The 11,616-nt window shown below is 57.5% G+C and overlaps 2 protein-coding genes across 4 annotated transcripts; one reads left to right on the top strand and one right to left on the bottom strand.

Annotated features, from left to right (window-relative positions):
* The first annotated feature begins 695 nt into the window (after positions 1-695).
* Fkbp2 (FKBP prolyl isomerase 2) lies at positions 696-3,525 on the top strand. 3 transcript variants are annotated; one of them, XM_045130886.1, is made up of 7 exons: positions 743-797; positions 1,849-1,872; positions 2,028-2,196; positions 2,627-2,739; positions 2,860-2,906; positions 3,228-3,263; positions 3,348-3,525. In XM_045130886.1, exons 3-7 carry the CDS (start codon positions 2,032-2,034, stop codon positions 3,407-3,409), a joined length of 423 nt encoding a protein of 140 aa, XP_044986821.1. In that variant the 5' UTR covers positions 743-797; positions 1,849-1,872; positions 2,028-2,031; the 3' UTR covers positions 3,410-3,525. The 3 variants fall into 3 exon arrangements, with proteins under 3 accessions (XP_004656658.1, XP_044986821.1, XP_044986806.1); XM_004656601.3 differs by lacking the exon at positions 1,849-1,872 and having other exon boundaries at positions 696-797; XM_045130871.1 differs by lacking the exons at positions 743-797; positions 1,849-1,872 and adding an exon at positions 1,209-1,700.
* A 336-nt stretch (positions 3,526-3,861) lies between these two features.
* Positions 3,862-6,162, bottom strand: Ppp1r14b (protein phosphatase 1 regulatory inhibitor subunit 14B). The gene is given in 6 exon segments (XM_045130488.1): positions 3,862-4,204; positions 4,283-4,315; positions 4,569-4,652; positions 5,737-6,018; positions 6,020-6,126; positions 6,129-6,162. Coding segments are annotated over 6 exon segments (609 nt in total). The 3' UTR covers positions 3,862-4,135.
* Between the last annotated feature and the right edge of the window lie 5,454 nt (positions 6,163-11,616).

Genomic DNA, 11,616 nt, shown 5'->3' with positions numbered 1-11,616 from the left:
GGGGACCAGGCTCAGCAGGGCCATTACAGTCATGATGCATGATGGGGTGCAAAGATGGGCTTGGACGGGCATGGTGGAGCACATCTTTAGTCCCAGCACTAGGGAGGCAAAGGTAGGAGGATCACCATGAGTTCGAGGCCATTCTGAGACTACATAGTGAATTCCAGGTCAGCCTGGCCTAGAGTGATGCCCTACCTCGACCCCCCCCCCCCGCCCGCCAAATAAAAAGATGGGCACGGATGCTGAGGGAGACAAGACAGACGGACTGCTGCAAGCCCTTCATCCGGCACAACGCCTCTATCCCACAAGGGTTGCAAGGATTGAGTATGATCAGGTCTACTGACTTGCTCAAGGTCACATAGCTAGCCAACCACCAGCAGATCTGGAATTGGAACCTGCCATTACTCTGCCTAACAACTAGCCAGAAGCAAAACGGATGGTGAAGGGTGGACGATCCTTCAGGTTGCTGGAAGAGCGTCTAGGGCGGGGTCTGGCGGAGTGACACCTCAAGAGAACTCATCCTTTCTTGACCGGAAAGTCACCTCAACCGGAAGGGTCCTCGGTCCTATCGGAAGTCACTTTCACTAAGCTTGACTGGAGACCTCTTCCGGAAGTGACGCAAGATCACGTGACCCCCGAGAGGCGGGGCCAAGGAGAAGACTCACTAGGGGCGTGGGGCAGCGGGTTTCCGATCGTCCAATGAGGGAGGGCGGCGTGGCCCGCCCTGTGGCGACTGGGACGCGCCTGCGCAGAGGCGACAGCACGAGCGGGGTTGGCTCCGGGGGCGCGGCGAGGAGGTGAGCGGGGGCCACAGCCCGGGCTGGGGGGAGCCGGGGTGCAGGAGGGCAGGCTGGGTCAGGCTGAGCAGAAGAGGGCTGGTGCTCCGCGTGTCAACGGGGGATACCTGACGAAGGAATTGGGGCTGGGGTCGGAGTGGTGCGGAGATGCCGCAGGGGGAGGGTTCTCACGCCGCACGGGGCGGAGCCTTGGGACTCGGGGCGGGACACGGAACCCAGACGGGTGGGACCTCCGAGCCTCCGCGGGTGGAAGGCGGAGCCCAGCGGTCGGGGGCGGAGCTAGGGTGGCTGGGGGGCGGGGCTTGGCGCTTGGAGGAGGAGGTGGAAGGCGGAGCCTCGGATTTGGAGGCCCAGGGTGTCGTAGCCCAAGCGCTAGGGGCGGGACTTCAGCTGGTGGAAGGCGGGGCTCCTGCAAAGGAGAAGGGATCTAGTATTTCTGAGGGCGGGGCTGAAGGATCAGGGGCGGAGCTAAGCGCTCTGAAGGGCGGGGCCAAGGAGCCTAGGGAAGGTCTAAGCCCTAGTAATGGTCCTGGACGTCCACGTGGGGGTGGTCTCCGCGGTGGCCGGGCTTGGGGACGAGGGAGACCGAGGACTCCCCCAGGAGAGGTGGTGTGGGTGGAGCGGGCTGGAAGGCCCGCTGACTCGGGGCCAGTCTGGGTGCCCCGGAGACCTCCAAGAGCTCAGAGCTGGGGCGGCGCCCCAGGTGGGGGAGGCTCAGGGCCGGGCTGGGGTGTACCTCCGGAGGACCAGGGCTCCCCGGAGCCGCCTAGTGGAGATGTGTGGGTGCCTCGTGGCCGACCCCCTGCAGCAGCTGCAGAAGTGTGGGTGTGCTGGACAGGGGGCAGCTGGGTGTGGCGTGAGTGGGGTCGCCCGGTTGGAGCAACTCCCGTGCAACCAGATAAGGTCTGGACTTTGCGTAAAGGGACGGGTGGGAACTGAAGAGCAGAAGTGGGGGCCGGGAGGGAGGGAAGGTCTGGAGGTGAGCAAAGGGGCGGGGCCCTGGCTGCTGTGGCCTCCCCTGGTCCCCTCCCCTCGCTGCTGGGGTCCTCAGCCAAGCCCCCTTCTCACTGGATTGGTAAGTGTGGCCGCGGAGCCCAGGGGAGAGGGCGGTGAGCTGGGTCAGGGGATTCCCCAGGGGCAGACAAGGCACGATGGGGGTGACATCTTTCTGGTGCCTGCTGGGGTCCCATGCCCTCCCCCCACCAGTTGGCCGGGGATCTGTGTCTACAGAGCCATGAGGCTGAGCTGGGTCCTGACGATACTGTCCATCTGCCTGAGCCCCCTGGCCTCGGCCACGGGAGCCGAGGGCAAACGGAAGCTGCAGATCGGGGTGAAGAAACGAGTAGATCACTGTCCTATCAAGTCGCGCAAGGGAGATGTCTTACATATGCACTACACGGTAGGTATGGGGGTAGACCTACTGGGGACCAGAAAGGGCTTAAGAATCTGGTTTGTAGAGTTGGGCGTGATGGTGCACGCCTTTAATCCCAGCACTGGGGAGGCAGATGGAGGATCGCCATGAGTTTGAGGCCACCTTGAGACTACATAGTGAATTCCAGGACAGCCTGGGCTGAAGTGAACCCCTAATTCAAAAAAAAAAATCTGGTTCCTTTCCCAACCAGATACATAACCTTGAACAAGTCTCATCGCCCCTTTCCACAGTTGTCTTTCAGTCCACGCCCCAAGGTGGTCTCAGCAGGCAAAGGCAAAGTGAGCTACTCAAGACATTTTACCCTTTAAGGATTGTGGACACCAGTGCTGTGGAATAGTTGAATGAGAGGGACTGGGAGTGGTCCCTCTTCCTTATTAGCTTTCTCATCGTCTCACAGGGGAAGCTGGAAGATGGAACAGAGTTTGACAGCAGTCTGCCTCAGAACCAGCCCTTTGTTTTCTCCCTTGGTACCGGCCAAGTCATCAAGGGGTGGGACCAGGGGCTGCTGGGGTGAGTCTATGTCACCTGTTGCACTGATCCAGAAAGGGAACTGTGGGGTTTAAGTCCGAGATGGGGCGGGGGGGGGGGGAATGGGGCCCTGGCAAGTGCTGAGCAGGTGTCATCCTGCAGGATGTGTGAAGGGGAAAAGAGGAAGCTGGTGATCCCATCTGAGCTGGGTAAGAAGCCCTTCATGGAACGGAGACATGCATGGGGCTTGGGATGTGCCTAGGGAGGGGAGAAGACATGCATGGGGCTTGGGATGTGCCTAGGGAGGGGAGAAGGTCGCTTCAGCTTCATCGGTCTCCACCCTATCCAGTCCCTGGAGTGTGTTTCTTGCAAGCTTCTCTTTCTAGTGGCAAAACTCATGGGACTAAGCTGTAGTGTGTAGACTTCCCTCAACCAGGGCTTTGGGGTCCCTTTCATCTCTATCACACCCCCCATCTTGGGCCTGTCTGGGGACCTAGCCACAGCTCACTTTTTTTGTGTACCTCTGACAGGGTATGGAGAACGGGGAGCACCCCCAAAGATCCCAGGTAATACCCTTTCTTAACCCCCATCACTAATCGCGGGGCTATCTGGGGTCCAGGTCGCAGTCTGACCCCACTTCTCCCTCTTAGGCGGAGCAACCCTGGTGTTCGAGGTGGAGCTGCTCAAGATTGAGAGACGTTCAGAACTGTAGAAGGCTGCAGCGGGGGCGAGGCCCCATCAGGGACCAGACTGCTTAAAAACAAAAAACCTTAAAAACCAAGGACTGAGTCTGTGTTTGTGTTTTCTGAAATAAAGTCTAAGACCACAGCGTTAGGACTAGGTGTGTAGCTCAGTGGTAGAGCACAGGCGCTAAGTTCAAGTTCCAGTATTGGTCAAAGAAAAACCCTCTTTTCCTTGGAGTTTAGGCTCAATGGCATGATGACCCTTGTCTGCAGGGAATAAAAAATATTCAAGGCAGCTAATGGCGACACTGCTCCCTCCAGCTCCCTAGCCACTTGATGTACCTGGTGAGCAAGCTAGCACTGGGTTATTGCTATGGCTACATTCCCTCCCCCCCCCCAGGCTACCTGGGGAGTAGCTGACTGGCAGTAGTTGTAGAGCACTGTGTTGTTGCGCCCCCTCCCCAAAGACCAGCCAAGCCCATTAGCTGCTCCAAAGGCACCTCCTAGATTTATTAAAGGGCCCGTGTTGCAGAGTCAATATAAAAACACAAAAAGTCCCATCAGTTTAATAACAATAAAAAACCCCAAAAATGGAAAACTGAGGGGGCAAGGGAAGAGGCCCCTAAGCCAGGGGCATGGGGAGCCCTGCTCATGGCACCAGGCCTGGCCACAGGGTGCTCCAGTATTGCTGTTGCTACGAGGTCAGGGGGCAGCGATTGTCCTGTGGGAGACACCGGTCACCTGGGTCAGGACCCTTATTTCTTCTGGGGTGTGCTCAGCTTCTGCATGCCCCGGATCTTGTCCAGCAGGCCAGAGATGAAGGCCTAGACAGGAGGTAGCCATTAAGGAGGCACCCAGATTTCAATCTAGGCCCTCCTTTGCCCAGGGTGAGGGGTACTTACCTCAGTGGGTTTGTAACAGTCAACCAACAGCTCCTAGTGGGGTAGAGGGAGAAGAACATAATGAGTTCTCTTGGATGGAGGCTTACATTTCACCTGTACCCACTTCGAAGGAACAGGGGCCAGCTGTGAACACAGGAATCATAGCTAGATTACTTCTAGCAGCCTTATTTTCTGGAGGCAGAAGCTGAGGCCCAAGGACACTAAACTGGTTGAGAGACTGAAGAGTGCCTAGCTCTGGCATCTTGCTTCCCCAAGGAGCAGTCTTCACCTGACTACCCCAGCTCACCTTGACCCTGGCAGCCCGGGTATCATCGCTCTCCATGTCCAGGAGCTCATCCACATCAATCTCCAGCTCTGGGATTTCCTCTTCCTGGGACGGGTGGGGGAGGAGGGACAGAAGGGGGCCTGAGTCAGGAGAGGATGTGGAAAGGGGCTCCTGCCTATCCCACAGGACTAGCCCAGCCCTCAGCTCAGCAGACGACAGCTGCTCTGCGAAGGAAAACAGATCAAGCATGTGCCAAGGCAAATTGCCCAATTGGGGGGGGGGGGGCGTTTCCTGTCCCTGCCAGTGGGCACCAGGGGCGCCAGACAGCCAGAGCTAGGAACCTTGGGCTGCGAACCCAGCAGATGTGTCTCTCCAGCATCCGGGTCCACAGCTCACCAGAGCACTGGAGGGGCCAGCTGTCCCAGTTCATCACAGCCCCCTCCCCCAAACACCTGTCACAGCTTCCTGGGAAGGAGGAGGAAGTGAAGGGTGAAGGGTCAGGGGGAAGGATCTATCCCTGGTAAAGGGGAAACAAAGAGCCCATGCTTTGGGGGAGGGAAGGAGTGCCCACCAGCCCTCCCCCCCACCCCCCCCAGGGAAGAGCTATACAGTTTGGAGCCAGCTGCATTCCAGGGCTAGGCCACCGTAGACAGCACGGGGCAAAACCACTCCTCCACCCTACCCCCGGGGGCCTGAGTCACCATCTGAGCAAGCAGGGAGTCATGGGGTGGGGACCCAGACCTCGGAGAGCAGGCTAACGTGCCCCCACACCAAGATGGAGATCCAGGCTAGCGCACTAAAATAAACTAGACCCCTTTATGGTACTCTCGACGGCCTGGCCAGTCTGCCTTTTAAGTAGCGTCCACGCTGGCGCGATTAGGCAAGTTAACCTTCCATTACCAGCTCAGGTTAGCCTCCTGCCAGGCTGGTTCACAAGGCTTCGGGGGGACATCAGGCTTGGCCTGAGGAGTGGACAGGGAGGTAGGGTCCGAGGCAGTGGAGAAAGCTGGAGCGACTTAGGTCAGGAGAGAAAGAGCACACACTGGGGGGCGGGGAGTGCGGAGACCGGAGATGAGTTGGGAAACGGAGATCCCACTGACTCTGGTGACAGCCGAACTCACGGAGTCGATCCCGGGCAGACAGACCCAAGGACCGGTTTTAGAGCGTCGGCGCGGGCTAAGGGACACACCTGGCAGTCGTAGAGGCGCGTGAGCTGTTCCAAGATCCACTCCTCCAGGTTGAGGCGCTTCCGTAGCTCCTTACGGTCGTACTTGACGGTGACCTTCCCTTGGCGTCTCACCGGGCCCTCGTCGTCCGCGCCCCCCTGGCCTTCGCCTGCGGCCCCGGGAGGGCTCTGAAAGTAGACGCGGGGCCCTGGGCCGCCACTGCCCGGTCCGTGGGCCGGGGCGGCCAACGCCGCGCCCCCTGCGGGGCCGCTGTCCGCCATGGCGGCCGCCGGGGCCACGTGCGCGCGTAGGGCCCCTCCCTGCGCCACCGCCTCCCGGACGCCCGCCGGCTGGCTCCGGGCCGCTGGCTCCGGTTAGCTCCCGGGCTCCGCTCCGCGCGGCTCCGCGGCGAGGGCGGCGGCGGGGGCGACCGGGGGGAGCTGCAGCATGCGGAGCCCCCGGGCCTGTTGGCCGCGCCCCGCCCCCTCCCCACCGATCCGCCCGCCCTTTGTCCCCCGCGGCCGCCGCCCGAGCCGCCGCCGCCGAAGCCGCTTTCTCTGTCTCGCGCTCTTCCTCCGCCCCCCCGACCACACCCCCTTAAAGGGCCAGCCCCACTTCAGGCCCCTCACTCGCGCCCCGCCTCCGGAAAGGGACCAGGGGAGAGTCTATAGTGGGCTAGGGTCCCGTCCTGGCTGTCCACCATGCCCTGATTTTTATCCTTTTGGTCCCAGAGCCAGGCTTTCTAAATGCCTGGTACCAAGAGATGTGCGTCCAAGACCCTAGTCCTCTTGTCATCCTGCCTCATTGTGTCACTGAGGCTGGAACAGAGGCCGCCTAGGAACGTAGCCGAGTAGGCGCCACGTGCAGGGCAGGGCGCAGGTGCGCTGAGGAACGTGCGAGAAAGTGATGTCTCGATCGTGCGACCCTGGACCAGCCAGAGACGAGTGGGTTTCTCTGCGCGGACACACAAGTGAATGGGGCTCCCGGAACTACCCAGGTGCCCGGACGTCCTACTTGGTCCCGACCCACCACCTTCAGGCCCCAACGCGGGAGGCCCCTGGTGGGGGGTGTGCAGAAGTCAGTCTCTCCACTTCAAGGGGTAGACCCGAGGCAGCCACCGCCCACTGGCCAAGATGGCTGCGCGTGCAGAATTGTGGGAAATGTAGTCCTGACGGTGGCCCCACGAGGCCGCTCCCGCCCTCCGCCGAGCTGGCCGTCGAGCGCAAACTTGTTTGGGACGCGCTCCCTGGGCGGGTTGTCCTGGGTGCGGCTCTCGGCTCGCCGCAGCCTGAGCCTGTGCAAAGGAGAAAACTCTGGCGCAAAAAGCTGGCATTTGGAGGAGCCGAGACGCATGATTAAAAAAAAAAAGAAAGAAAAGGTAATAATAGCATCTGACCCAGAAACCAGCGTGTTTGCCGACCCCTCGCCCGGTACCCGGTCGGTTCCACCACGGGGACAGTGCACTTCCTCTTCAGTCTTCAGTACCTCCTCGGTGGTTCAGACCTTTCCTAAAGAGTCCGTGCATCCCATTCCCTCATTTTGATCGTCTGATCTTTAAATGGTCTCGTTCATTTATTTATTGTCTGCTTCCTACATCTAGAACCCTGAGTTCCTGTAGCCCAAATCCGTGCGGACCTTGTTTGCGATGCCCGGGGCTTGGGTCAGCCTGTTTCTTGTCAAACCCACAGACGTTAGGAAAAATACCCTGCAGAATCGCAGCACCTAGAACTGTCCGACTTATGGCAGGTGGCTCCACCCTATTGGCTGAACAAATGACCGTAAAAGAATGAACGGCTTCCTCTGAAAGCTGTGGTAAAGATTAAACAGGAAAATCCGTGGAAAGTCCACTTGCGACAACACAGGTTGATTAAATCATCAGGCTAGATAAAAAGGGTGCTGGGGTTTTGAGCCTAGGCTGTGTGACTCACCTCCAAGGCCAGCCAGCCGCAGGGATGCTACTAGGCCCCCTCCAACCAGGCTGTGCAGCACCTCCTGGGGTGTTGCTATGGCTGCAGGCTGGCTTACCCTCTGCAGTCCCCAAGAGGGTCTCAGGATCCCAAGGGCAACAAGTCATAGCCCTTTATACATAGATATGCTTTCTCTGGATACTACTGGTAGAAGCGGCTGAGCAGTTGGGGTTCAGAGCAGGTATTGGTCCAGGGACTCCTAGTTGGGATTGCATCCAAACCCAGGTCCAGGATTTTAGGCTCCTCCTTTATAATTGGAGAGAAGGCACAAAGAGAAGACAAAGTTGGTAATATAGCTCAGTAGTAGAGCATTTGCCTAGCTTGTACAAGAACCTGGGCATAAACCCTAACACGAAAATAAACCGAGGGCCAGGTGTGGTGACGCAAGCCTTTAATCTCAGCATTTGGGAGGCAGAGGTAGGAGGATCACTGTGCATTTAAGGCCACCCTGAGACTACACAGTGGTCAGCTTGGGCTAGAGTGAAACCCTACCTCGAAAAATCAAAATAAAATAAAATAAAATGAGGGCTGGAGAGATGGCTTAGCGGTTAAGCGCTTGCCTGTGAAGCCTAAGGACCCCGGTTCGAGGCTCAGTTCCCCAGGTCCCACGTTAGCCATATGCACAAGGGGGCGCACGCGTCTGGAGTTCGTTTGCAGAGGCTGGAAGCCCTGGCGCGCCCATTCTCTCTCTCTCCCTCTATCTGTCTTTCTCTCTGTGTCTGTCGCTCTCAAATAAATAAATAATTAATTAAAATAAAATGAGAAGTCAGAAGATAGTGATTGTAAGGTGTGAGGTGAACTTCTCACTGATAACTAATGTTCCCTCCCTCTTCAGTCCATCTCCTGACCTTAGCCTTCCTTCAACTACCCTGTGGGGCCAGGGAAGGACTGACCCTTGCTCTGATGACTAGGTAGGACCTTGCTATCCAGAGAGACTGGTCTCTTTTCTATGCCTGGCCTAAGAGGAGAGTCACTTGAACCAGGTCCAAATTTCCTATATATACCACCTTACCCAACCAGGACAGAGAAGCTCATTTAAAAAAAAAATTATTTATTTGACAGAGATTTTGAAAAGGGTGGGGGAGAGAATGGGCCTCCAGCCACTGCAAATGAACTCCAGGTGCATGTGCCCCCTTGTGCATCTGTCTTATGTAGGTCCTGGGGAATCAAACCTAGGTCCTTTGGCTTTGCAGGCAAATGCCTTAACTGCTAAGCCATCTCTCCAGCCCACAGAGAAGCTCTTTTTGAACCCCAGCATTGATAGGTATCTTAGGGTTACATGGATTAAAGAATGGGATACACAGGCTGGAGAGATTGCTCAGCGGTTAAGGTGCTTGCCTTCAAAGCCTAAGGACCTGGTTTGATTCCCCAGTACCATGTAAAGCCAGATGTACAAGGTGGGGCATATGCCTGGAGTTTGGTTGCAGTTGCTAGGGGGCCTGGTGCATCCATTTTTTCTCTCTCAAATGAATAATTTTTTTTAAAAGAGTGGGATATGCTCAAATGACTCCTAGTACCCAACAGCTACCTTGAGACTGAGGTTTGTGGCCCTGAAGGCCTCCAGCCCCCAGCTGTTCCCCCAAGATGCTGATACTGAGCGATAACTTCTCTGACCCTCATACCCTCAGGGGTAGTGCGATCTTCAGTCCAGTCCAAGTGTTATGCCCCTCTCAAGAGCATGCACATCCTTCCTTTCCCTTTGCTCACCTCCTGTACCATCCCCAGGGCATCCTCCCATTCCTGGAGGTGATTCCTCAGTGACCACCCATGCTGAGAATGAGGCACAGCTGGATGAGCTGTCTGCAGCCTTCTTGGAGGCTGGGCTGTCCTGCACAGAACTCTAGCCTTTGAGTGCAAAGCCTGGGTTCAAATCCTGGCTCTGTCCAGGAGGCTGAGAGGTAGTGGGGAAGTCCCTCATCTGCCCACAGCCACCTTCAGAAAGCTGAGGATATTGGTCTGTCTGTGACTTAGAGCTCAGGGGACTAGAGCCTTCATCCTGCCATGGCTCACCCTTCAACCCCCCCATGACAGAAGTGTGCCTGGCTTCTTATCCAGCCTCAGGCTGTTGCCTCCAGATCAGAGCCCCACCCCTCCCAGAGCTGTGCCCCCCCCTTCACCAGAGTGCAGCTAAGGCTGCATGCAGCGCCTCCCTGCAGCAGAGGCCCTGGGGAGGGTCCCGTGGGCCAAGACCGCTCCCTTAATCGAGTGTAGAGGCCGGAAGGGCTGCCTTCGTTCACCATTACTGCATGCCGAGAAACCCCATTACCATTTCCAGGGCTGGAAGAAAGTGGCTGAGGAAGAAGAAACTCTCTAATGGGGGGCTGCCTGGCCTCAGGAGACTCGTGGTACAGGAGGAAGAGGCCCTGGCCCAGCAAGCAGCTACCATCCTGTTTTCCAAAGAGCTGCTTCTAGATGCTTCTGTGAAAGTTCTTTACTCAAGATCCAAGGTTCAGGTTCCCTCACCTCAAACTCTGGCTCCAGGCTCTGCTAACCTTGGTGCTGGCCAGAGGGTACCCTGTCTTGGAACTGTCATTCCTTCTTTCTCCCTGATGCATGTACAACCTTTCATTCTGTTGTCTTTTTTTTTTTTTTCTTTCATCCTGTTGTCTTGCTGTCAATAGAGGAGACATTCTCCCCCCCCACACACATGCTTATCCTGACAGCCCCCAGCTTCTGGATAAGGGGATTTAGACACAGAGTTATCTTCTGCTGCTCACAAGCTCTGGATCTGAACCCAGGCCTGTGGGTACACAGGCTAACCTCCATCCTGCATAGCTCTGTTCACCCAGTGAAGTTGGTGGTCCTTGTGTCTCTGAGGGATACTTCTTTGTGATTGTTATGAGAGAAAAGGAGACTCACAGGCTTCATTCCTGTCCTTCTCTCCCCTCTCCCCTCTGATTTCTTCAAGTCAATTAAGGCAGGAAATCAGAAAGAGGGCTGACATTCTCCTATGAAGCTGTGTGACCTTGGGCAAGTCCCTTACCCTCTCTGGGCCTCAAGTGGACATCTTAATCACACCAATGCATAGGGCCACAGCCAAAGGCAAGGAGACTCATTAAGTTGGCTGCCAACATGGTGAGGGTTTGGAGAACAGCCAGTGCCAGGCAGGACTCCCCCTGAGGTTTGAGAGCCTGGGGCAAAGGGGCCTGCAGGGAAGCTCCTCCTTGGCTGACCCTCCTCCCCCAGAGCCAGCTCCAACTCTTTCTGGGTTTCTAGGTGACATGGCTGGCCCCTCTGGATGAGTTCTACTTTAAACCTACTGCTGCCGCCGCCTCTGTATTGGGGGGGCTCCCACAGGGGCCCCCAGGCAGGAGCCCCCCCCAGCCAAGCCCTGCGGGAGGGGCTGCAGCTCCCACCCAGCCTAGTGTCCATGTGCTTGCCTTCCCTTGCAGCTCCTCCCATTGCTGGAACATAGATTTCAGGGCACCTGCTGTGGGCCAGGTGCTGCAGAGCCCCTCCTCTGGGGACACCCACGAGGCTCTTGGCCCCTCTGGGCAAACAAGCAGCTTTCACTTCGCAGTTTTCAACCAAGAGGTTCGCAAAGACAGGCCCTCATCATAGGGTCAGCAGCACAAGAAGTGGGCTGCGCCAGAGCTCCCGGTTCCTCAATCCTGGTCTGGTCCTCAGACCCCCGCGCCCGGGTCCTCAAAGGAGATGGCAGGCGCCTGGCCTCCCTAGGCTTGGGACGGAGGAGGGGGGCCAGCCAGCGGGAGGCCCATTAGCCAGCTAAGTGCTCCCTTGTTGTGGGGGGGCGTGCTCAATACGATGGGGTGAGGGGAAGTGAGGGCACGGGAGTGGGTGGGGTGGGATTGTAAGACTGTGTGTGGGAGGGGGATTATTTCCTGCACTTAGCCAAATGCTGCAGGAGAGGGAGAGGCATGGGAAGAAGGCTCTGCGCCCCTCAGCCTTAATGTCTCAGCCTTGCTACTCGGAAGC

This window comes from Jaculus jaculus, chromosome 1 (genome assembly GCF_020740685.1).
Source record: "Jaculus jaculus isolate mJacJac1 chromosome 1, mJacJac1.mat.Y.cur, whole genome shotgun sequence".
NCBI classification, from domain to species: domain Eukaryota; kingdom Metazoa; phylum Chordata; class Mammalia; order Rodentia; family Dipodidae; genus Jaculus; species Jaculus jaculus.
Note: the sequence above shows the minus strand (reverse complement) of the source record. Positions and strands in the feature narration are given on the sequence as shown.